The 26,522-nt window shown below is 37.8% G+C and overlaps 1 protein-coding gene across 1 annotated transcript; it reads left to right on the top strand.

Annotated features, from left to right (window-relative positions):
* The first annotated feature begins 14,327 nt into the window (after window positions 1-14,327).
* LOC104094713 (V-type proton ATPase subunit a2-like) lies at window positions 14,328-25,468 on the top strand. The gene is made up of 18 exons (XM_009600693.4): window positions 14,328-14,676; window positions 15,631-15,675; window positions 18,025-18,147; window positions 18,279-18,386; window positions 18,510-18,620; window positions 18,704-18,877; window positions 19,178-19,315; window positions 20,060-20,167; window positions 20,310-20,417; window positions 20,526-20,674; window positions 21,862-22,015; window positions 22,501-22,661; window positions 22,741-22,947; window positions 23,214-23,397; window positions 23,483-23,566; window positions 23,678-23,871; window positions 24,887-24,946; window positions 25,082-25,468. The coding sequence occupies exons 1-18, from the start codon at window positions 14,530-14,532 to the stop codon at window positions 25,284-25,286; spliced, it is 2,460 nt and encodes an 819-aa protein (XP_009598988.1). The 5' UTR covers window positions 14,328-14,529; the 3' UTR covers window positions 25,287-25,468.
* The last annotated feature ends 1,054 nt before the right edge of the window (window positions 25,469-26,522 follow it).

Here is a 26,522-nt window from a genome sequence, read left to right as displayed (position 1 = left end):
AATCTTAAAAATTAAATTATAAAAATGACATGCACACCTCACATGAAATATTTCAGGAAGTGGTGGGTGTAAATGCAATTTTAATAGTGTAATAGCAGAATTGTTGTTAGAAGCATTATCAAATGACATACACAAAACTTTTTCTGAAAGATTGTAAAATATAGCAACTTCATGGATAGTATTACTTATAAATGCACCAGTATGACTTTGATCTTCATCATATTTAAAAGCAATAATACGTTTTTGCATATAAAAATTATCATCTATCCAATGGCATGTAACAGTCAAATAATCATTTCCATTAACAGCACGACCAATATCAGAAGTAAGAGAAACTCTACAAGAAAGACTAGTGAATAAATAACGGATATATGTCTGCTATTGTCCAAAAAGCCTATAGATATCAGCTCTATATGTAATTCTAGTAAATACCTTTAAACAAAGGGTTATAAATTCTTTGAATATAAGTAACAAGATATGGTGAAGCAGCAAAACTAAAAGGTAAACAACCTAAAACAATCATTTTAGTTAATTCTTCCCGATCTTTCACTATATCATATTTACCCATTAAACCACCAGTAGCCGGGTTAAGTTTTTGTTGGCCAGATTCTTCATCAACACCCTATGCAATAGGGTGATTATCTACCATGTGCTTACGAAGTTGACTCGTTCCCCCTTGCTTACCTCCGGTCTCATATTTATAAACTTCCTTACAAATAGTACATCTTACATAATTTTTTTCTTCTTCTAGTCTTTCAAAAAATTGCCAACACTTACTTCTTAATCTTAGATTCTTCTTAATAGGAAGGGGAGGCCTACTTGTATTTGTCACGACCCCAATTTCCCTCAGTGGGATATCATGATGGCACCTAATCTCTAAGACTAGGTAAGCCTAATAATTTGCAGAATAACTGAATATAAACTGAACTCAAACCCCAACACATGAATATAAATAAAAACTGCGATTTAAATAATTATAACTCCCAAAACCCGATAGAAATAAGTCACAAGCTCTAAAGAGAAAATGTTAAGTGTCTCTATACATCAAAGTCTAGTAAAATAAAGAAAGCAACATCATAGAGATAGAGGGGGACTCCGAGGTCTGCGGACGCCGGCAGATATACCTTGAAGTCTCCATGTACAGTCTAACTCACTGGTACCTGGTCTGGTAAGCAGTACTTGAATTTACACAAAAAGATGTGCAGAAGTATAGTATGAGTATACCACAATGGTACCCAGTAAGTGCCAAGCCTAACCTCGGTAGAGTAGTGACGAGGTCAGGTCAGGGCCCTACTAGAATAAGAAGGAAGCAAGGCAGAAGATATAACAATATAATAAAATGACGGAGAATTTAAACAACGAGAAGTTACAGAAAAGTGAAACACAACAAAAATGTAAACAACAAGGGGCGCTCACAAGGTACCGCCTCGTAGTCCCAAATGTAAATACACAACAGGGGGAGCTCCCGAGGTACCGCCTCGTAGTCCCAAAAGTAAATATGTAATAGGGGCGCTCCCGAGGAACCGCCTCGTAGTCCCAAAACTAAATACACAACAGGGGGAGCTCCCGAGGTACCGCATCTTAGTCCAAAAAGTAAATACACAATAGGGGGAGTTCCCGAGGTACTGCCTCATAGTCCCAAAAGTAAATACACAACTCATAACCTATGGAACAACGAATTTACAGTAAGGAATCATGCAGTTAAAGACTGAATACAAGATCAAGGAAGCAGGTAATTCAACTAAGCATGTTGCACAAATTGCACGTAAAAGTAAAACACATAGGCATGCAACATTAGCCTAAACATGATGATTACACATGCTAGAGAAACTCGGTTAAGGAATTAAAAGAAAACTACTCAGCAAGAACAAGATTTTTCAACATTTAACCCCGAGTACGCACTCATCACCTCGCGTACTCGGCCTTCAATTATTGCAAATATCATAATTGTACCAAAACCTAAGGGGAAGTTCCTCCACACAAGGTTAGACAAGTCACTTACTTCAAAGCAAGCTCAATCAGTCAATAAGAATGTCTTTCCCTCGATTTTCTGACTCCGAACGGCCCAAATCTTGCCAAATAAAATTACATACTATAAATACAACTATAACAAACTAATTTAAATAATGAAACTACGACTTTAGCAAAGAATTAAAAGATCGTCCAAAAATATCGACCGAGCCCACATTTCGAAATCGGATAAAAGCCAAAAAAAATACAAACACTCATTTGACCGCGAGTCCAACTATATCAAATTTACCAAAATCCGACACCAAATCGCCACTCAAATCCCCAAATTAAACTCTCCAAATCCCTAGCCTCAAACTCTCAAATTCTACCTTAAATACACCCAAACTAGGTGGAAAATTCAATGGGGAAACAATATTATTGAATAAAAATGATCACAATTACCTCAAGAAATCCCTCGAAAATCCTCTCAAAAATCGCCTTAGACTGAGTTTGCAAAGCCCAAAATGAGAGAAATCACAAAACCCTTCGGATTTTAAACACTGCCCAGCATTTTTGCTTTTGCAGTCAAAAATTCGCTTTTGCGATGAAATATCCGTATCGGTGGAGTTCACTTAAACCACCAGACTCCGCACCTGCGCGCAATCATCCGTATCTGCGGAAGCGCTTCTGCGGCCCCTTGTTCGCTTCTGCGAAATCCTTGGCCACCTCAGCTCCCTCACTCACTCCGCTTCTGCGGCCTTCACGTCACACCTGTGACCACTGGCCATCCTTTTCATCCCAGCATCTACGATTGCCCGCTCGCTTCTGCGAGCTCGCACCTGCGGTCAATCTTGCGCAAGTGCGATTGAACTAGAACTGGTGCACTTCACCCATTCTCACAAGTCCAAATTTAGTTTGTTAACCACCCGTAATCCACTCGAGGCTCCCGGGACCTCAAACAAATATACCAATCAGTCCTAAAACATCATACGAACTTAATCGAGCGTTTAAATCACATCAAACAATGCTAACACATGAATCGCGCATCGGTTCAAGCCTAATGAACTTTAAAACTTCAACTTCTATATCCGACGCTGAAACCTATCAAATCAAGTCCGATTGACCTTAAATTTTGCACACAAGTCATAATTGACATTACGGACCTACTCCAACTTCTAGAATCGAAATCCGACCCCGATATCAAAAAGTCCACTCTCAGTCAAACTATCCAAAAATCATCCAATTTTTCAACTTTCGCCAATTGACGCTAAAATGACCTACGAACCTCCAATTGAACATCTGGACATGCTCCTAAGACCAAAATCATCATACAAACCTACTGGAACCTTCAAATCCTGATTCTGAGGTCGTTTGCTCAAAAGTCAAACCTTAGTAAATTCTCCCAACTTAAAGCTTCTGACATTAAAATTTTCTTTCCGAATCAACTCCGAACTTCCCGAAAGTCAATTCCGACCATACGTACAAGTCATAATACCTGAAGTGGAGCTACTCAAGTTCTCAAACCGCTGAACGACGCGTTAGATCTCAAAACAACTGATCGGGTCGTTACATTCTCCCCCACTTAAACATACGTTCGTCCTCGAAAGTGCTGAGGAGTGCTCTGGGTTGTCCAAAATCACTGTTTAACACCTCATGCACCTACCCGTGCCACCACAAACCAGTTGAGCACATTAGCTCGAGCCAGACTGAGGATACTCCCTATAACCTTAGCTAACAAGCTTTAGAACCAGATTCCAACATCCGAATTTTTTTCACGAGATCTGATTCTAACCTACGAACACCGCATCAATCACTAGACACTGCACGCAAAATGACCATGCTCCTCCGCTGAACTCACACCCTTCACCACATAAGCCGTTTGACCATAATAACATCCTTCGGCTACAATCGCTGAAATTTCACGAATCTGGTGCCTGCAATACATCTCCTGACGCATATAAGTCCTACTCCAACTCTCGCAATACTGCCACGACGGAAAAGATATGTAGAACTAACAACCACATGCCGAAATAACAAATCATGGAGTCTCCCCTCTCGACAAGGACCATTACCTCATTCTGAATTGAATAACGATATATGATTTTTAATGTACCCTACATAACTTCGATCACACTAATCCCATGTCCAATAACCTCGTCTCACCCAGTACAGGCTGCTCAGGCAATAAGCCATCTCAAACACTACCAAAATCTCATATGACGCCAATAATGTGCCAACACGTTACAAACTCGAATGTGATACATAAGGAGAAACGAACTCTGGAAAAGAACTACCCGGCCCGCATAACGAATAAAATGTCCGAACAGATGCTATGAACCCTTCTCAGAGAATGAGAAATCAAATACACAGGAATAGCTATAGGAAACTGTGCTCAACATCTCAATGTTGCGGCGTGCAACCCGATCCACACATGATACCGTTGCGACATGCAACCCGATCCAAACAACGTACCTGTGGCGGCGTGCCACCCGATCCACTCATAACAATAAGTAAGGACATACCCATCAAGCCATAATGCTTCTACCTACGGAATACCGAATATCGGCCACAAGCACGCCAAGTGAAAAAATACAACTCTGGGAGACGGATAGTGCAACTCGCCGCAAAACCCAAGCACAACTAAGATGAGATAAATGACCTGCCTCTCGAGAGCCATCATGCTCATATAACACCACAAGCTACACGGGACCTCAACACATAAGCAAATAATCAAGCCGTCTCAATCCGGAATAACTCCCATAGTTCACAACCAAAGGAACAGAGCGCCTTCCAGGTATAAACTCTCACATTAAAAATGGTACCATAATCTCCATGCTTGGTTTCAATCTTTAACAATCAAGTGACTAACATGTCACACTTATACAGATTTCCCCTGGGGGATACTTTCCCATGACCTTTCGCACCAGGTAGCAAAGTTTGCACCTCCACGCCACCAACCGCACGAATTCTGCAAAGCCAACCAAGAGTCCGCAATTCAATACCCAAATCCTCTTACACATGACACTGTTCACAGGTGACACTAAAGAAAATACCAGCTTGCTCTGAACGTCTGAACTCTTTCCTGCTCATTCGAGCTCGTGACATTCTTGTCAACACCGAACCGCAATCTTGATCCTCAACTTCAAATTTTCATGCTGCTCACTACACCTATCATGCCGCTATGCGAGGGGGCAAGAATTCATCATAACCCCTGAACTACTAGTAGAATAAACACTTCATTGGTTAGATTCCTTTCACTTAACTTACTTCGGAAGGACCATTGCAATACGCAACTGAATTCCCCAACCGCAAAAAATACAAATCCCAAGTCGTGGTCTAAACCGTCATGATTCCTCCGGGATCTATTTACACATAACAAGGCCATTAGAATCAAATACCTCCCCAAATAAATCAAGTTACGGTGGTTGTCAAGCCCATGCGTACAATTACAAACCACATGTATAACTTCACACGCCGAAGGAACTGATCATTGCCACAATCATGCCGATTCAATCATTATAATCCAACCCAACTTCTTCCAATTTACTCTCGACTTGCCTTAGAAATAATAGTAGCTCCATTCCCAAACGTAACAAACCGAATCCGCACTCATCCCGAGTGACCCGCATCACGAGACCACATTGTCTCAATACTCTTGAACCATCTCATACTCTACTTATGTGCACAATAGCATCTTCGACTGGTACACCCATTCTGCAAAAAGACCTTTCGCGAATCCGAAGCTATTTCTTCCTTTCCTCCAATACTGCACCGCATACCCGATGATAACATAGAACATTTCGAGTCCCATTCATAATCCACTGCGCAAACTCGATCCTTAACCACACAACGGACCCCGAATCCTTAGGCACTGCACTTAGATTCTTGAAACCACTAGGACCGTTATTGGGAGTCACCCACTCTGACCTGGTCCCGAATATAATCAAACTCCAATGCGCTGCTAGCACATGAACACCCTCTCAGAGAAGCAACCGGCTGAATTCTTTTCCTTGTACATCACATCCACAAGAAACATAAACTATGAGTCTTCCCAAAAACCTAAACATGAATCAATAAGGCAAAATGGAGCACACATACATCAAGGTTTTTGCTCGGATTACTCCTAATGTTTTTATTTTTTTTATTTTCTTAGTCATAATAACCCACCAATGCACCGATAACCAGAACCCGCACCAGTAGACAACCATGCGACCCCATCGCAGACGGTGGGGCTCCCCCACTTAGCTTTAAGCTACAATTTATAAACCTAGAACCCACAAGGATTTCCCCTTCTCAATTACCATGATCTCGCACCGTCAACCCGCCAAATTTCTTGTAGTTTCTTATTAAACTTTTCATGAACATTCTGAATTATCAATCATAATCGCATATTTGACCTTCTACTTTGTAGTAAGTAGAACTCTCTGTAGAAACTTCATCAAAATCACACAACCGCTGACTTGTCCATAGGAGATAGCCCACTCGTGGAATTCCATACTGATATCTCCCAATGACGCTACACTAGTACAACTACCACAAAATCAGTAAATCTTCCTGAGCCCGTGCTCATCCACCAGCTGTACAAGTCCATTCCTTCCCCATTGACATCAACTAAAGTCCGACAATACATTCAAAACTCGAAGTCATGTTGCATCCCGCGACAATCAAGTTTTCACACCCCTATTCATTTCAAGCAAACTCCTTTCTGCCCTATTCAATGTTCCTCAGTACAGTAGCCACTATTTCAAATAAGGTCTGTAGACCTAGACACTCTCCACCGTGACTCCCAAATCGCTCTAAACTTTCTCAAGGCATGTGGCTACCCCACCACATAATCTACATGCCACTCCACCACACTCAATTCGGTTAAACCATCTTCTTTAAGTAACTGCTCAACCTCTGCTTTTCATACTTGGCCTGCTAGTAATTCAACCACCGCGAGACACCTCCCGCCATGTCCTCCCTCATATTTTGCTACCCAAACGTTGCCTCAAATCAAATCCATACCTGTAGCACCTGAACTGATAAATCGCTACCAACTCCCAACCTCCTAGAAGATCTTCGTTCTCGAGCCATCAACACTGGAAACACTAATTCGATTCTGAAACCGCTACACTCCACTATCTCTGACAACCTCTTCTTACACGCCACTTCCCAATGTCCTGCCCCGAAAGCAAATCTAAGAAGACCATAACACCGGCGAACCTTAATGCGTTCCAACAAGGGCGATGCCACCACATCACAAATTAGAATTGCACCACGCCTAAAAATATCAAGTCTCGTCACTTCATCAACTAAGGCCTGAACATCCATAGTCCGATTGCCTTTCCTCTGCTGGAATTAAATGCCGAACTTCTAAATCATGCACCGAGAAATCCTCCTTTCAAGTCATTCACTGCCTCGACACATAGACAAGCACCCTACCATTTCACCAACACTGTGCGATAATAACATATGAACATCATAGCAATCCGTGCATAGCCTTAAAACCATAGGAAGTATGAATAATGAACTGAAACGATAGAACATCCTTCCGCAAGGCGACAATAATAGCCACTCAAACACGTAAGGAAAATATCTTGCACCATATCTACAACACTGCTACACTCTTCAATGCCTAATTGATAACAAGCTCTTCACGTCGCATGAGATTGAGTAGGAAGGTAAAAAAGACATAAGCCCCAAAGGAATCAAATCGTACGATGAGGAAATCAAGGAAGTGAAGCTTTTCCTAACAGTTCCATATGCTCCCGAAGATAAATACAGATGTCTCCGTACCGATCCGCGAGACTTTACTAAACCTGCTTGTGACTCATAACACCTATGAACCCAGTGCTCTGATACCAATTTGTCACAGCACCAATTTCTCTCCGTAGGATGTCGTGATGGCACCTAGTCTCTAAGACTAGGTAAGACTAATAGTTGCGGAATAATTGAATATAAACTAAACTCAAACCTCAACACATGAATATAAATAAGAACTGCGATTCAAATAATTACAACTCCCAAAACCCGGTAGAAATAAGTCACAAACTCTAAAGAGAAAATATTAAGTATCTCTATACATCAGAGTCTAGTAAAATAAAGAAAGCAACATCATAGAGATAGAGGGGGACTTCGAGGTCTGCAGACGCTGGCAGATATACCTTGAAGTTTCCACATATGGTCTAACTCACTGGTACCTGGTCTGGTAAGCAGTACATGAATTTGCACAAAATGATGTGCAGAAGTGTAGTATGAGTACACCACAACGGTACCCAGTAAGTTCCAAGCCTAACCTCGGTAGAGTAGTGATGAGGTCAGGTCAGGGCCCTACTGGAATAAGAAGGAAGCAAGGCAGAAGATATAATAATATAATGAAATGACGGAGAATTTAAATAATGAGAAGTTATAGAAAGGTAACAGATAACGAATGAAGGTAAACAACCGAGGGCACTCCCGAGGTACCGCCTCGTAATCCCAAATATAAATACACGACAGGGGGAGCTCCCGAGGTACCTCCTCGTAGTCCCAAAAGTAAATATGCAATAGGGGCGCTCTCGAGGTACCGCCTCGTAGTCCCAAAAGTAAACACAAAATAGTGGGAGCTCCCGAGGTATCACCTCGTAGTCCCAAAAGTAAATACAGAACTCATAACCTATGAAACAATGAATTTACAGCAAGAAATCATACAGTTAAAGACTGAATACAAGATCAAGGAAGCATGTAATTCAACTAAGCATGTTGCACAAGTTGCAAGTAAGAGTAAGACACGTAGGCATGCGATATTAGGCTAAACATGATGACTACACAGGCTAGAGCAACTCAGTTAAGGAATTAAAAAAAACTACTCAGCAAAAACCAGATTTTTCAACATTTAACCCGAGTACGCACTCGTCACCTCGTGTACTCTTCCTTCATGCATTACAAATATCATAAGAGTACCAAAACCTAAGGAGAGGTTCCCCCACACAAGGTTAGACAAGTCACTTACCTCAAACCAAGCTCAATCAGTCAATAAGAATGCCTTTCCCTCAATTTTTCGAATCCGAACGGCCCAAATCTAGCCAAAAGCAATTACATACTATAAATACAACTATAAGAAACTAATTTAAATAATGAAACTACGACTTTAGCAAAGAATTGAAAGATCGCCCCAAAATATCGACACAGGCTCATGTCTCGAAATCGGGTAAAAGTCGCAAAATACAAACACCCATTCGACCACGTGTCCAACCATATCAAATTTACCAAAATCCGACACCAAATCACCACTCAAATCCCCAAATTAAACTCTCTAAATCCCTAGCCTCAAACTCACAAATTTCACCTTAAATACACCCAAACTAGGTGGGAAATTCAATGGGGAAATAATATTATTGAATAAAAATGATCACCAGAGGGTCGAATGACGCGAATCATAGATGCATCTATTTAATCTGCTGAGGCGTTCGGCCCGTTCCATAAAGATAAACACATTCAAACAGTCAATCAAGACTTCATCAAGGGGGAATTATCCAAGGAAATGGCAATTGCTCTTTTAACAGTCAAGAAATGATGTTTAGCTTTTTAGAAAGTTTATTTACCAAGTTAGATATGATTTAGGCAATTAAATTGACAACAAGGTTGCGAATATTACAAGTAGAGTATGCTTTTGGGTCCTAGACTACCCGCACTTAAGCATAATAGTAGCTACGCACGGACTCTCGTCACCTCGTGTGTACGTAGCCCCCACATATAGGAGCACACATTGATTTATTTCACCTATGGTGTAAATTCCCTCTTACAAGGTTAGAAAGGAAACTTACCTTGCTCCGAAATTCCATAACCGGCTCCAAGGCCGCTCCGACAATTCAAACTGATGCCCGTCGCTCCAAAACTAGTCAAATATGACCCAACCGAATCAAAATATACTCTAATACTCATAATTAATTATTTTATAATAATTTTCAACTCCGTTCAAAAAGTTGATAAAATCACCCCGGGCCCACATGCCCGGATTCCGAAAGTTTTCGAAGATAAACTTTACCCATAAACCCACGAACTCAAATATATAATTTATTCTCCATTTCATGCCCAAATTCATGATCCAAATCCAAGAATACCAATTACTAGGTTTCCTACCAAAACCCCACAATTTCTATAAATTTCTATGCCTAAATCCATGTATAAACCTTGTATGTAACTCACAACTAGTAGAAATCACTTACCTCATGCTTGATGATGAAATTCCCTCTTCAAAAGCTCCAAAATATCACCCAAGCCGTGTGAAAATGGGTGAAATGAACTCAAATCCCGCTTTTAAAACATTCTGCCCAGCCCAAGTTCGCCCTTCTTCGCGATTGCGGGAGCGCCTTCGCGATCGCGAAGGCTAATCCCTTGAAAAGCCTCTCAAAAATCGCCTTAGACCGAGTTTGCTAAGCCTAAAATGAGAGAAATCACGAAACCCTTCGGATTTTAAACACTACCCAGCATTTCCGCTTTTGTGGTCAAAAATCCGCTTCTGCGGTACCGCTTTTGCGATGAAATCTCTACATCTGCGGAGTTCACTTAAACTCTCAGACTCCGCACGTATGTGTAATCATCCGCATCTGCGGAAGCGCTTCTGCGGCTCCTCATCCGCTTCTGCGGAAGCCTTGGCCACCTCAGCTCCCTCACTCACTCCGCTTATGCGATCACCCTTCCGCAGAAGCGGCTCCGCTTATGTGGCGACCTTCACGTCGCACCTACGACCACTAGCCGTCCTAATCATCCCCACATCTGCGATCTCCTGCTCTCTTCTGCGAGCTCGCACCTACGGTCATTCTTGCGTAGGTGTGATTGCACTAGAACTGGTGCACTTCACCCATTCTCACGAGTCCAAATTTAGTCCATTAACCACCCATAATCCACTTGAGGCTCCCGGGACCTCAACCAAATATACCAACCAGTCCTAAAATATCATATGAACTTAGTCGAGCCTTTAAATCACATCAAACAATTCTAACACACGAATCACGTATCGATTTAAGCCTAATGAACTTTAAAACTTTGACTTCTACATCCGACGCCAAAACCTATCAAATCAAGTATGATTGACCTCAAATTTTGCATACAAGTCATAATTGATATTACGGACCTACTCGAACTCCCGGAATCAGAATCTAACCCCGATATCAAAAAGTCCACTCCCAGTCAAACATTCCAAAAATCATCCAATTTTTCAACTTTCGCCAATTGACGCTAAAATGACCTACGGACCTCCAATTCAACATCCGGACACACTCCTAAGACCACAATCATCATACGAACCTACTGGAACCTTCAAATTCTAATTCCGAGGTCGTTTGCTCAAAAGTCAAACCTTAGTAAATTCTCCCAACTTAAAGCTTTCGACACTAAAAGTTTCTTTCCGAAACAACTCCGAACTTCCCGAAATTCAATTCCGACCACACGTACAAGTCATAATACCTGAAGTGAAGCTACTCAAGATATCAAACCATTGAACGATGCGGTAGAGATCAAAATGACCGATCGGGTCGTAACAGTATTACCACGACCACCACCTCTAGTATTTTGACTAGCAGTACGAGGTGTAAGTGGTGGTGTTTCAAGATTATTAGGTGATTGAATATCATATAAATTATCATATATACCATAATCTTCTTGAAGTTGCTCATAATCTACATTTAAATTTTCAGGTGAACTTTCAGAAATATGTGTAAAGCTACTAGAAAAACCAATACCACCTCTTGATCTTTTAGGATTTTTACTCTTACTAGTACCACCCCTACTAGTACACGCTTTTTTGGCTGCTCTAAATATATCTATTATGTAAATTAAATTTAAAAACTAACTTAATAATTCTAAATAATAAAATAAAAATAAACACCAAAGAAGAGAAAGAGATGGAATGAGTGTACCAGGAGTCCGGATGCCGCACTAAATTTGATATCACACTTCAATTGATATTTGATGATATTAATACCACACTTCACTTGATAATTATAATTTTGTAGTGGCTAAAGTAAATATTTGATTAAACTTGAAATAATAAGTAATTGAGAGCTTGAGAGCAATAAGCAATATTATCAATAAAGAATTGAGAGAGAATTAGAGTAGTAAGAGAGCAAATTGTGCGAAAAATAAAGAAGATGAAAATGAAAATGATGGAGGCTATTTATAGTTTTTAAAAGGTTAAAAATATAATTTATCAATTATTAGGGGTGGGGGAGCTATTTTCTTAAGGGGTAGGTCGTTGCCCAATGGTCATTTTTGAATTTGACCGTTGGCAATGGTCAAAAATAAATTGCATAACGGTAATCGGGCTGGACCGGACCGTAGTCCAGTAAAAACCCATTAGTATGTTACCGGGCTTACCGGGTTCCGGGGTATCGATTACCAAAAAAGGCCCGCCCCCCGTCCGGCTAAACCCCTAACCCTCATCAATCTGTCCCACCCCCTTAGCGGACCGGACTGACCCAAGCTGAACCGGATCGAACTGGGTTGTCAGTGGACTGGCCCGGCCCGTTTAACAGGTTTAAGCGGTAGTCACTTATTGAGTAAACTAGTTCTGGACACGTTTGTTGCACGTGTATTCCATGTCAATCAATACAAACTTTTTAAAAATAATTTTATTGTATTAAACTGTACATGAGTGTGAATACGAAATTTTAATGCAACATTATTTGACATCTTCTAAACATGTGAAGTTGAGGCTGGTAAGTATAGTGTGACAATGTGTAATGAAATTAATTTTGATGTTATTAGGTCCAAACATATGATACAATCGTATCTCACACCTAATATTTTATTTCGAAACGATGTTCTCGATATATGTTTCATTCTCACGTTTCAACTGACCAAAACTCTTGATATTTATATAATTTCTAATCCACAGTTTGTACATACGCGTCTTATTATCCTCTGAGAATTATTAAAAAGCTTATGCAAATCAAGACAACAAAATTATAATAGAATCAAATAAAATCTAATATTATTCTTTCAAGAATCACTTGCATTTACCTCAAGGTCATTAAAAAGCTAATTATTGAGGTCAGTTCTTAGAATTCTTTCAACCTTATTTTTTTCAATTAAAACGACCAAGTATGACAACCCTAATTGAAGAGCTCTAGCTCTTAGTTCTTCAGCCACCTAGTGGTACTACTATATTACGGTTGTCAGATGGTATTGACTAACCCACCTAAATTTATATAATATAGAAAGATAAAATTAAATACAAATTAAAATTATTCAAATATTAAACACATTAAGCATTTGCACATGTTATCATTACCAAATCACAACAATAATTTATATTTTTCTTTAACATATATAAAAGAGTATAATTCCAACATAGATTCGAACACAATTTTCACAAAATTTATAAATAATTATATATTGATGCTTCTGTTATTTTAGAATATCTAAAGATAATTTAATAAATACGAAGCAGAAATAGCCACCTCTTCAAATTTAATTTTTAAAAAATCTTCAAGCTAGAAATAAAATCACTAGAGAAATAAAAATAAATGTATACACATAGAAAAAGAGGTAGTAGTGTAGTACTTTTTCCAACAAAACCTTAAAAAACAATAAATATACATCCTTTCAATTTTCATTTCCCAGATCTTTACTGTCAAGAAAAAATATTTGTTAGCACATCATTTTGGAGCAGGCCTATGCGTTGCAAGAATTGCGAAACTTAAACTATGGCAAAAATAATTGCTTACTTAGATGGTTAAGAGAGTTGATGCATGTGTAATATCAATAAAATTCATGACATAGACGCATAACTGAGCATCACATTGAATAAAAGAAGAAGAAGAAGAAGAAGAAGAAGAAGAAGAAGAAGAAAAACTGGATATTAAAACTTCCCGAAGAGAACGCCAATAGTTCAATATTTTGACAATTTGTAAGTTATTAAAAATATACTCGTGGAAGTTGAAAAGAACTTCCAAACATTGAATATGTATAGGAAGATGAAAAGCAATTCTAAGGCATTGAATATGCTGCTAAGTGGCTGTTGTAAGAAAATTATTCCACCCGTTTCTATACTCATTTACCCGATTCATTATTTTATAACTTAATTTATCATTTATTGGAAGGTAGGTTTTTGGTACAAAAACATTAAAGAAATTGTATTTAAATAAGGGGTAAAATGGTCATTCACTTTTTTATGAATATTTTAGTAAGATAATTTTACCTAAAAAATTTTATATTTGTAATATAGTATGATATGATACGATTATATTTGCAAAATTTTAAAAAAAGAAGACAAAGTTTAAAGAATGACGTAAAACTGGCACACCTATGCCTGAAATAAATATGAAGTAAAGGAAAAAACAACGGAAATTTGAACGCGGTATTAAGACGGCGTCGTTTAGAAGTTCTTATTTATACGGTTTTGGAAGATGCAAGATCTCAGACAATTTTCGTTGACGAGTACGACTTTATAACATACCAAAGACTACCGGTGAAAGCTAAAATCGGAAATAGATCGTCCGGCGGTATTCCCGCCGACAGTAATTTCGTCGGAGGGATTGAGAAGACAAACGACATTGTATGTTTGATAAATTTACATTTGCATATAATACTTAACAATTATAAGAAAATCAAACAATGGTAGTCGGAGGAGAAGGATGTTGTCCGACTATGGATCTGCTACGATCGGAACCAATGCAATTGGTGCAATTGATCATCCCGATGGAATCCGCTCATCGTACAATTTCTTACCTCGGAGATCTCGGTCTCTTCCAATTCAAAGACGTAAGCATTAAGCAAACACATTTGATTCATATATGAATATGTAATGTACCTATATCCCTACATATTTGATTATTTGTTTGGGTTATTCGATTTTCTGTATGTTTTGTAGCTGAATGATGAGCTGGATACGCGTTTGATTTTACGTATTTCATGCATTATACAGTAACTTTGATTTTGATCATTCCTTTTTTCTTAGATATTACAACATTTTTCATAGCTGAAAGGCTGAGCTCGATACGGGATTTTTCATACTGATACGTCAAATCATCTCATTTTCAGTCTTAATTTAGACATCAGTTGCTTAATTATTAGAACAAAATTTAGGTTTTCAAAAATTACATATCAGTAGTTCAAGTTCATTTTCTTTTGTTATTGAAAGTATTGAAAAAGATGTATGATAATTTATAGTCTAGGAAAGAATGTGTGATTCCCCAAAAAGTGACTTTTGAAATAGGAGTTACTCTTTAAGGATTCTTAGTAGGCGAATTGGTTTCTTTCTGAATGCAATTTCTGTAGTGTTGGTTGCGGAAAGATTCCTTTTTTCTTCCTTAGTGTAATTTCGAAATTTTGGTGGGAAAAAACTAGCATATACTTTCACCTGAGAAAACATTGCCATCTTTGCATACCTTCAAGTTTTCTTAAAGGTATCAGCCTATTGTCTGCTTCAATTCCTTACTGCAATACAGTGTGACTATGCTCTTTATATTCTAAGCCTGTCTTTTCCTATCTGCTTATCCTGGAGGAACAATTTATGACTGCATAAGTTCCGTTTTGCAATGGGTTTTACTTTCTTTCTTCTTTCTTTATAAGACGATCTTGGATTTATGATGATCGATTCTCATGGAATTTTATGTTTCTTAATTATGCACTAGTCTCTCTCTCTGGGTCTGTCTGTTGCTTAAAAATCTTAGAACTAAAGAATGATTTGTTCCCCCTTGTAATGCTTTTTTACAGCTTAATGTGGAAAAGAGCCCATTCCAGAGGACATACGCAACCCAGGTTTGTTTTATCATTCTTGTTATCTTCTTTTAAATTCTGTTATGTCTTGAAATTGAATAAGTTTAATTAGATTTTGGTTGTCTATAGACGTGTTCTGATACTTCCATTTCAGTGTGTCTTTACCAACTTGTACTACTGTTGATGTATGTTAAGCAATTCGCTTCGCTTCGGCTGCACTTCAGTGAAGGTGCTAAGGCATAATATTTTAAAAAAACTAGCCAGACCAACCGTATTGTAAAGAACTTATGTGGCTGAGTTTTATCTTGTAGAAAGCGACAGAATAATGAAAGTAATTACTCCTCAATCCCAAGCAATTTGGGGCTGGTTATACGAATCATCACTGGTCATGTTGCTCAATTAAAGCTTATCTAAGTCCAATAGTATACAAAAAAAAAAAAGAAAAAAAAAGTAAACGCTGTTAGAAATTTTCTACATTTTTTACTAGCATATAAATCTTTGGCATGATTGAAAAAATCTTAGAAAACAATGGACTAAAGTAAACTTGCAGAGGGCGATGTGTACAGAAAAAATTGTCAAAACTTTATATTAATTGTAAGAGATACGAATAAGAACTTAAAAGTTTACTGCTATAATAAATCTAAATACATCACATGGAAAGAAGTTGTCTCGAAGGACCTATAATTTCTAGGGATCCATGCAGATTTAGCAAAAGATATGGCACAATGGAAGATGTATATAGACAATACATATTAGTTGAGAATATGCTTTAGATGTTAGCACTTTTACTGTAGGTCCTTACATCTCCCTATAAGTGGTTTAGCCTTTTAGAGATTTTTTAGCTTAGAAAATTATACATTAAACTTTTTATTTGTATTTGCATAATATTGGCATGAGATGAGTTGAAATGACGTAACGTGCTCAGTGAAGATTCACCAGCTTGTTTGTCTCTGTGTGACCTATAGGTCACAGGGTTGAGCCGTGGAAGCAGCCACTAATGCTTGCACTAAGGTAGGCTGTGTGCGTGACACCCCTTGGGGTGCTGCCCATCCCCACACCTTGCATGAATGCGGGATTCTTTGTGCACCAGGCTGTCCAAGCTTAACTACATCTTTATACTAGAATAAGAGATGGATGGATTTTGAACTAGATAGACATAGCTTTTACTTCATATATCTACTCAAGCCCAATTCTTTTAAATTATGCTGTTATTTTTTCTTGTAAAATATAATTTTCTTTCTTCATTTTGTGCCTTTTTCACTTAACCGTTCTTTAACTTTGCTTCACGCTTAAGGCCACTTCTCCTATGGCAACACTTGCTATGTTGGCACTTGAGTTTACATAGGCAAACAAGACTAGTTGAGCCATTTGGTTTCTTATCTTACATTTATTCATCTCTACTGAATTGATGCATGCATTAGCACTATATATATATATATATATATATATATATATATATATATATGCATATACATATGCATATATATACATATGTATATGCATACATTATAAGTCACTATGGCACGTTGGTGTTGAACCAAATCTCCAAATGATCTGAAGTGAGGATATTTTGGCTCGAATTTGCATAATAACGTTTTCCTTATATAAAGAAACATCTTCTACTGAGGCCTATTAGCAATAATACCAGGATTAGCTAATCCCCGGATAAAACAAGCAAACGAAAAAGATGCTCTTTCCGACTTTCCCCAAGGTTGTTCTTCCAAAGTCCTTTAAGAAGGCCAAGGGTAAAATTAGTGTGAAAGTTTATCCAATTTATCCAATTTCAAATCAAACACATGTTTCAGATTATACACCATATATTTTGTTTTTAATTCAATGAATCAAACAAAACACTAATACTAAAAAAAAAAAAAACACTACCTTGTAAAAAAGAAACAACAAAACACTAGTACTAAATTATCCAGAGATTATTTATCCCAGTAATAAAATGCATGCGTTATACTCCGAGTATAATTGTGTCCACAAACCAAATGAACCCTAAGTACATTAACATGGTAAAAACAGAACAAGTTCTTTTGGTTGGTCTGTTAGCAGAATACATTGAAGCAACAGCGTGACAAAGATGGCCTTTCTCTTCTGTATCATATAGGAGTTTAAGATAAATTGTTCAAATGTGTTCTTCCTCTTTCTGATATTCACTGTGTAATATCTGAATGTCTAAATGAAGTAGAAACTGACCAGACTTTTCATCAGCACTGCCTTTCTACTTTATCAATATGAAACATTCAATTTCCTAAACATGCTCTACTCAGTTCTTATAAGTCTGAGTACCACTAGCATCACGGTTCAGATAAACTTTGCACCAATACTACTCACTTAGTCACTTTCTATTTACATATTCACATTTAACTTATGTATTTACTTTTATAGACTAAAAGATGTGGAGAAATGGCACGTAAACTTCGCTTTTTGAAGGAACAAATGACAAAGGCAGGGTTTACTCCTTCAACAAGGACAACAATGGGCTCAAATATTAATCTGGATGAATTGGAGGTCTGCTTATTTCTTCTTGGATTTAAGCCTTAGTCTTACCATGGAAGGCTATTCTTCATTATTTCATTTTTACTACTCTGTCAACATAATTCTGATTGTTGGCATGTTTAACAAATTTTGGGGATTGGAAGGTCAAACTTGGAGAACTCGAAGCTGAACTAGCAGAGATGAATACTAACACTGAAAAGCTTCAACATTCTTATAATGAGCTTCTCGAGTATAAGCTTGTTCTGCAGAAGGTGAGGCATGTTGATGCTAAGTACCTCCGGTGTGGAACTATCAGGCACATATTATCTGCTTGGCTAGCGTTATGCTCTTTGATAATGACGATGTTTAAATACAAGCTGTTATTGTTACTTCAGGCTGGCGAGTTTTTCCATTCAGCTCAAAACAGTGCTACTGATCAACAGAAAGAAGTGGAGGAGCATGCACATGGCGAGAGATCGATTGATAGTCCTCTATTGTTAGAGCAGGTACTGTTTTATTGGCCCGGTTGTATTTTTCTGGTAGAGCTATAGTAGTTGTAAATTGATATGCTTTGTTTGCTTTTGTACAGGAACCCTTTGCAGATCCTTCAAAACAAGTTAAGCTGGGATTTGTCAGTGGGCTTGTTGCTAGAGAAAAATCTATGGCTTTTGAAAGGTTTCTATTTCGTGCAACCAGAGGAAATGTATTTTTAAAGCAAGTGGTTGTGGAAAATACTGTAACAGATCCGGTGTCAGGCACGGAGGTTGACTCCAGTACTTCACTTATTGTTCATACGATGCTTAAAGTTATTGTGCTTTCGGAATTGGATGCTTAGATTTGGCGTTTCATAGTTTTCATTTACAACTATTTTGTTTTAGAAGATAAAAGTGTTATAAAGTTTGAAGTATAAAGTGAACTCCCAAATCCTCCTTGGAGGAGAAAGGATATAAAGACACCCTTATTGTTTATCTGATGCCCATCTTCCTTGTTGGATGTACTTCATTGAAATCCATGATAATCATATGCCTGAAGTGCTCTGAGCTTATTAATTTTTTATTTTTAGGTCGAAAAAAACGTGTTTGTTATCTTTTACTCTGGAGAAAGGGCGAAGAACAAGATATTAAAAATTTGCGATGCATTTGGAGCAAATCGGTATCCATTCACTGATGACATTGGCAAACAGTATGAGATGATAACAGAGGTATGCCACAAATATCACTTTTTGGGTTTAGTTATGTATGCTTGCAGTGAATGGACTTCAATATAACCATATGATTGTTGCAGTTTGCCAATTATCAAACTTTTAAAACAGTTCTTGGTTATATTTATCCCCCCCAAAAAGGGGTTCCTCCTTATATAAGTGTCACTCCGCTTCTATGATTATCTCCTTTCTACAATATCTAAAAGTACCAATATCATTTTAATTTCAGTTTTTATGCCTTAATCTCCCTGAATATTAGGAGGTTATTTCCATCAGATTTAGCTCATTGGATTTTTATATGCCTTTGATGGAAGATATCATGACTTTAAACTCAACTGGATTAAAATCCATTTGGATTTCTGATATCTGTTAAAAAAGTATTCCCACCCTATCAATATTTGATCTTTTGTTTCACAATTCAAAAAGTTATTCCTTTACGTATCCAGTTATCCTTAATCTAGAAAAAGACTATTCCTCTCCCTTGCCAACCTGTCAGTCTGCTTTAAGGCCTGTAACCTAACAGAAAATCATTTCAGCTACTGTCGATGCAAGTTGAGGCAATGACCCATGTATTCTCTATTTCTACCCAGTTAACTTTTTTTCTTAATAATATTCATTTGAAAAACTTCTTTGGGGTACTACCATAACATATTACTCCAGGTGTGCAGCGACTCTTTGTCAAAGGTATTTATCTTGGTATTTCTGTAGAAATTTACCAAGTTGTTTCCCTATTTTGACTCATAGGTATCTGGAAAACTTTCAGAGCTGAAGACCACTGTAGACGTCGGACAGCTACACTGGGCAAATCTCTTACAGACCATTGGCTATGAGTTTGACCAATGGAACCTTCTGGTTAGTTTTTATGTTTCATCTTAGCCATCTGGTAGTTTAATGGAACCACAATTTTTATTATTCAAGTGGTCAAAATTTGTTGGTTGGACACCTGTACAAGAGTTACATTGTCTCTGAATTGCATCCCTTTCTACTTGTGAAGGTGAAAAAGGAGAAGTTTATTTACCATACACTAAATATGCTCAGTATTGATGTGACAAAGAAGTGCCTTGTGGGTGAGGGTTGGTGTCCAGTTTATGCGACCAGCCAGGTGCAATGCAAATCCCCCCCCCCCCCCCCCCCGATATGGTTTACTTTCGTGTTTGGTCCTCCATTATGTAATTATTAATGTTAACATACTTTCTTTGGACGTCTGCAGATACAGAATCAATTGCATCGAGCAACTTTGGATAGCAACTCACAAGTTGGGGCCATATTCCAGGTGTTGCATACCACAGAATTGCCACCTACATATTTCCGTACAAACAAATTTACATCTGCCTTCCAGGAAATTGTTGATGCGTATGGGTGAGTAATAGTAATTTGTTTGATATTTATCCTGATTGACAGACCACATACATGATTAACATCAAAATGAATACTCATCCTTAGGGGAAAAACAACCAAAATGAAGAAATAAAGTAGGAACATCCAGTCATCAAAGTACATTTTCTTACTCGAACTTTGAGTTGTGATGTTCCGTCTCAAAACAGTTGATCTTTCTTGTTGCTTGTGCTGACTGAGATTCTGCAAACTTCATTTCCTCCAAATGGTGCTTGATGTTCTCAGTATGAGGTCAGAAAGTGCATAGGGAGTTATTAGTTTGAGAAGATAATTTTGAGAAACCTAAACTGCCTACTTTATATCATTGGGATGACTCTTGTATTATACAAATCTGAATCAACCTCAAAGCACTGGAGTCCCTCAAGAATTCAACACAACAAGCTAATCAAGGTCTGAATACAATGATTGTAAATGAATTGACTCTTGTATTATACAAAATCTGAATCAACCTCAAAGCACTGGAGTCCCTCAAGAATTCAACACAACAAGCTAATCAAGGTCTGAATACAATGATTGTAAATGAATCTTGAAGCAGATATAATTCAATATAGGTTGATTTTCCGACATTTAAATCTGCTCATATATAATCTGCTCATTACAGAACAACGAAGCCTAATATTCAATGTGCCCATGTAAGGGTAAATATGAAGGAATAATGGGTCAAAAAACAATATGTGAGCTCTGATAGTAACCATTCACCTTCAAAAGAATTTTGCTTCTCCATTTCATTTCCAGCTTTCTCCTCTCCCCATCTGTTGACGAAAAGAACTTACTGCTTAGTTTGACATTCCCCCTCATCCCACTAACTTCTTTCCTTCTGTCTATAGATCAAACTTCTTTTTCTCCTGGTCTTTTCTGATTTAACAATATTGAGATATAAACACTCAGATTTATGTTTCTAAAAAATGAATAGTTAGCTGGTTTCCTCTAATTGCTTATCCATATGACAGACCATCATAGATTATGACTTCCAATTTTCAACATTAATTGCTTTAGCAACTTGATTTTTAATCTTTATGACCATGACCATGAGAGAAGGTCGTTCTTGATCTCCTGTAGATCAATAATTTGCCTTCTTACTATTTATTTGACTGGAGTACTTGTGATATCTTCACTTCCGTAGAGATCCTCTGATCTGTTGTTCATTATAGGGTCGCAAAATATCAGGAAGTAAACCCTGGTGTTTTCACAATAGTAACTTTCCCGTTCCTCTTTGCTGTCATGTTTGGAGACTGGGGCCATGGTATATGCTTGCTTCTTGCAACATTATACTTCATCTTTTGGGAGAAGAAGCTGTCTAGTCAGGTCAGTGCTGAACCTCTTTTCTGAAAAGTATCCAACTGTTCTCTGCATATTTCTTTACTGTTCTCAGTCCTTATGTGTACCCTGTTTGATTTATAGAAAATATTGCTAAATCATGTTTCGCAGAGAAAATTAAGAGCTAGTTGTGCATGGTTAATTTGGCAACAACAACAACAACAACCACCCAGTATAATCCCACTAGTGGGGTCTGGGGAGGGTAGTGTGTACGCAGACCTTACCCCTACCTGGGGTAGAGAGGCTGTTTCCGATAGACCCTCGGCTCCCTCCCTCCAAGAACTCCCCACCTTGCTCTTGGGGTGACTCGAACTCACAACCTCTTGGTTGGAAGTGGAGGGTGCTCACCACCAGAGCAACCCACCTGCATGGTTAATTTGGCATCACTGAATAATCATGTTCTATAAATTTTTTAATCAGTTCATAAATTTTATGAGAATTATATGCTCATTCAATTTGATTTGTCATAACAGAAGCTTGGGGACATCATGGAGATGACTTTTGGCGGTCGCTACGTTATTATAATGATGGCTCTGTTTTCAATATATACAGGATTCATATATAATGAATTTTTCTCTGTTCCCTTTGAAATATTTGGACGTTCAGCTTACGGATGTCGCGACCCTTCCTGCAGGTAGGTGCTGAAGTAGTAGTTCAGGTTCTCTCTGTTTTCTTAGTTGCTCCAGTCCTTGAACTAGTTAATTTTGTTGAAGGGATGCCACTACAATAGGTTTGATTAAGGTCCGCGATGCCTATCCATTTGGTGTGGATCCTAAGTGGCATGGTACCCGCAGCGAATTACCATTTCTGAATTCTTTGAAGATGAAGATGTCAATTCTACTAGGTGTTGCTCAGATGAATCTAGGAATCATTCTAAGCTATTTCAATGGGAAGTTCTTTAAAAATGACGTGAATGTCTGGTAAGCCAGATTACTTGCCTCTTTTTTTTTTATTTTTCTTTTTTTGAGATAAGGTAAAGTATAACCCACCAAGATTACTAGCCTCTTTCCTTTGTTGTTTGTCCGGACTTAATTCATTTAACACTTATAAACAGCATTTTCCTTCTCTTGCATCAACATTTTCATTTCTTGTTAATATCTAACCTTGAATTTGTGTAGAGTATTCATGTGCTATTAGAATTTAGCATGCCACTCTGCTACCATATTTATTAACATGTTCTTTTCAGGCATCAGTTTGTCCCCCAGATGATATTCCTGAACAGCCTCTTTGGCTATCTTTCACTTCTTATTATTGTCAAATGGTGCACTGGTTCTCAAGCTGATCTGTACCATGTAATGATATACATGTTTCTAAGCCCTACTGATGATTTGGGCGAGAACCAGCTTTTTATTGGGCAAAAATACCTCCAGGTTTCATTTTTCTTCTTTAGATTAACATCTAACATGCTACAGAAGAGGCCATCTCTAACATCTGTTATCCTCTCTTCTGATCCAGCTTTTGCTAGTATCACTTGCACTTGTTGCCGTTCCATGGATGCTATTTCCTAAGCCATTTTTTCTAAAGAAGCAACATGAGGAAGTATGTCTAAACTCAATAAATGCAGCCAATTTTTTAGTGGTACTTGTTTGCTCTAGTGTTATTCTTCTTCTTGCATTAACTTTTATTCATTGTCACATCATGAATTTCCAGAGGCATCGAGGTCAATTATATGCAATGCTTGACAACACTGATGACTCTTTTGAGTTGGAGACACACGATCATTCACATGGACATGAAGAATTTGAGTTCAGTGAAGTTTTTGTACATCAACTCATACATACCATAGAATTTGTACTTGGAGCTGTCTCTAATACAGCTTCATACCTGCGTCTGTGGGCCCTCAGGTGCGTATCTATCTGCTTGAACCACGAACACAGATATCCGAGTGGTCTGCTCCTATTTGTGTTAGGAACATTTGTTCATGCTTTAAAGGTGCTAAACCAGAATGGTTACATGAAATATCTTCAACTTTTGTTATGATGCATTGAGAAGCTGAAAACACTTGGCATCTTTAATCCTCTGGACGTGTTTGGCGAAGTGCTTTACTCTCCATTTTGAACCATGCTTATGTTTCAATATGTCTTAAAGAGCTATGAAATCAGCTTTGTAAAAACTCTGATTTATGAAGGTTGGATTGATCTAGCAGGCTTGATCTCGATGAGTTTGACATTTATCTCAGTTAGCTATCAGGTTTTAGTTGTAAACAAATCAGCCTTTAAGAAATCATTTTATATGACAGAAGCTCGGTCTGCTATCATTTTTTTAAAGTAAAGCAAATAAGTTTGTAATAGATGATTCTATATGACAAGCTGCTCAGGATACACATTGCAAGGAAAACAAGGATTAAGCCGTACAAACTAGTTGGGTTTAAGGCTCTTTGTTGTTACAGTTGCATTGGTTAGGTGCTTGACAGGAGTATGTTTAGTCACCAATCTTAATGTAGGGTAAGCGTGAGTTTTAGGGAACATTTAATTTGCCTGTAAAGACAAATTAAATAGACACAAATAGAGCAGAATGAGTATGGCGGATTCATATAGTTGATCCAATTAGTTTGGGATTGAGGAGTAGTTGATTGATTGATGATAGTTCGATGTGCCTTGTACGTCATGATTGATCTTATAGCAGTTTGGATGTTTTGACTGAATTTGACATTTTTCTCAGTTTGCTTTCAATTTTTAGCTTAGCTGTAAAGCGTATGAGTCAATAGGAGATCATCCTATTCGAAGCAGAATATATTTAACCCAAATGGCGATCATCTGAGGATTCTGATATTACCTGTATTTAGTCCCTTGCTCATAATTGGAGATTTTGTCCATATTATCAATGTTTATAATTTTGTCTGTTTCTATTTCTGTGCAGTTTGGCACATTCAGAATTGTCTAGCGTGTTCTATGACAAAGTTCTGCTTCTTGCAATGGGGTAAATTTTTCTAGTATTTTCCCATAAAGTTTGAACTGAAGAGATTATCCTTTTCTTTTTTGTGTGGGTGAAAATAAGACACCATCTCATTGACCTGTGAGATTCACATTTAGTATATCTTGTGTTTTGTTACAGGTTTAATAATATCATCATCCTTGTCATTGGCATAGTTGTATTTATATTTGCTACTGTTGGTGTGCTACTGGTGATGGAAACTCTAAGTGCATTCCTACATGCCTTGCGTCTTCATTGGGTGGAATTCCAGAACAAGTTCTATGAGGGAGATGGGTACAAGTTTAGCCCATTCTCGTTTGGTTTGATTAGTGAGGATGAGGACTAAATGACATAGGAGGTTGTGTAAACACTGATTCATTGGCAGAACATGCTTCAATATTTTTCATGCTTTGTAGAACATTCTTGGTTACTTACCAGTAAAAGGTGAGTGTTAGGAAATGCCTTTTGTATCTCATGCAGTTGTGCAATTTGTTCGTTCTCAAATAAAAGAGCAGTCCGTTATTAGAAGGCCTCTAATTGCTTATATAATGAGTCAGTTGTTTCTGTTTCTTGTTGTGGTGACAAGATTGATGACTATTCTGACAGAATATCTCTTCTACTGATTAATACACTTCAAAATTGTTTCAATTTTTTCTACTGTCACGTTCTTAGGAATTTAGGATTCACAAAAAAGTTGATGCAGGGACAGTAATCAGAATACTTTGAAGATTTGTGTCCACCATGACTGAATGACCTATTTCCAGAGAGAATTATATGGTAGTAAAATCTTTAGCCTATACACCACTGGGATAATATGCAGTCTTTGCCATCATTGACTAGTGGTATGGACTGGAGACAATGTAGAGATCATGGCATCAACCGACAGATATTGGGACTCTGCAAATGTAGTAATATGATCCATCCACTAAGGCTTTTCCTTTAACAGAATAGTGGCGTAGCCAACACTGCATGAACCTGATGCTTAAAGCAAATATATGGTCATGAAACTGCTTCTATGTATTTGCATGAAACCTGCTTTGATATCCACTGCATTACACAAAAGATAGTTTGGTGGACAATTCATTCACAGTTGTATCAATCAACTGTGCCTAAATCCCAAACTAGTTGAGGTTGGATATATGGATCATTTGTTATCCATTGCGGTCTATTAGGTTAATTTCATCTCGATATTGAATAATTTATTTGTAAGGGTAAGTCAAGAACCCTCTAAAATCAGATGTTCTATAAATTTCAACCTATTCCTATATGGACCTATAAGTGTAAAGAATATTTTTTAAGAAAGAACTCTTGGCAATAGAGGGGCAGAAGCAGATAACGGGAAATGGCAAGCATTGGAAACTCGCACCTTGGCTTGTAGTAATATGATTCCTCATGAGGTTTTAGCTTAAGGCGGCTACCTGCCTGCAAGAGAATCATGTTTTACCATATTTGAGGCAATTGGATCATCAAGAGAAACAACACTAAAGTTAGACAGAGGAGGCAATTTTTCTCGTCTAATTTGTAAGTGCCACGAGGTTTTAGGCTTTTAGCTAACATTTTTTGTTTGTAAATTGTGGTATTC

This window comes from Nicotiana tomentosiformis, chromosome 11 (assembly GCF_000390325.3).
Source record: "Nicotiana tomentosiformis chromosome 11, ASM39032v3, whole genome shotgun sequence".
NCBI classification, from domain to species: domain Eukaryota; kingdom Viridiplantae; phylum Streptophyta; class Magnoliopsida; order Solanales; family Solanaceae; genus Nicotiana; species Nicotiana tomentosiformis.
This window is presented reverse-complemented; position numbering and strand designations above follow the sequence as displayed.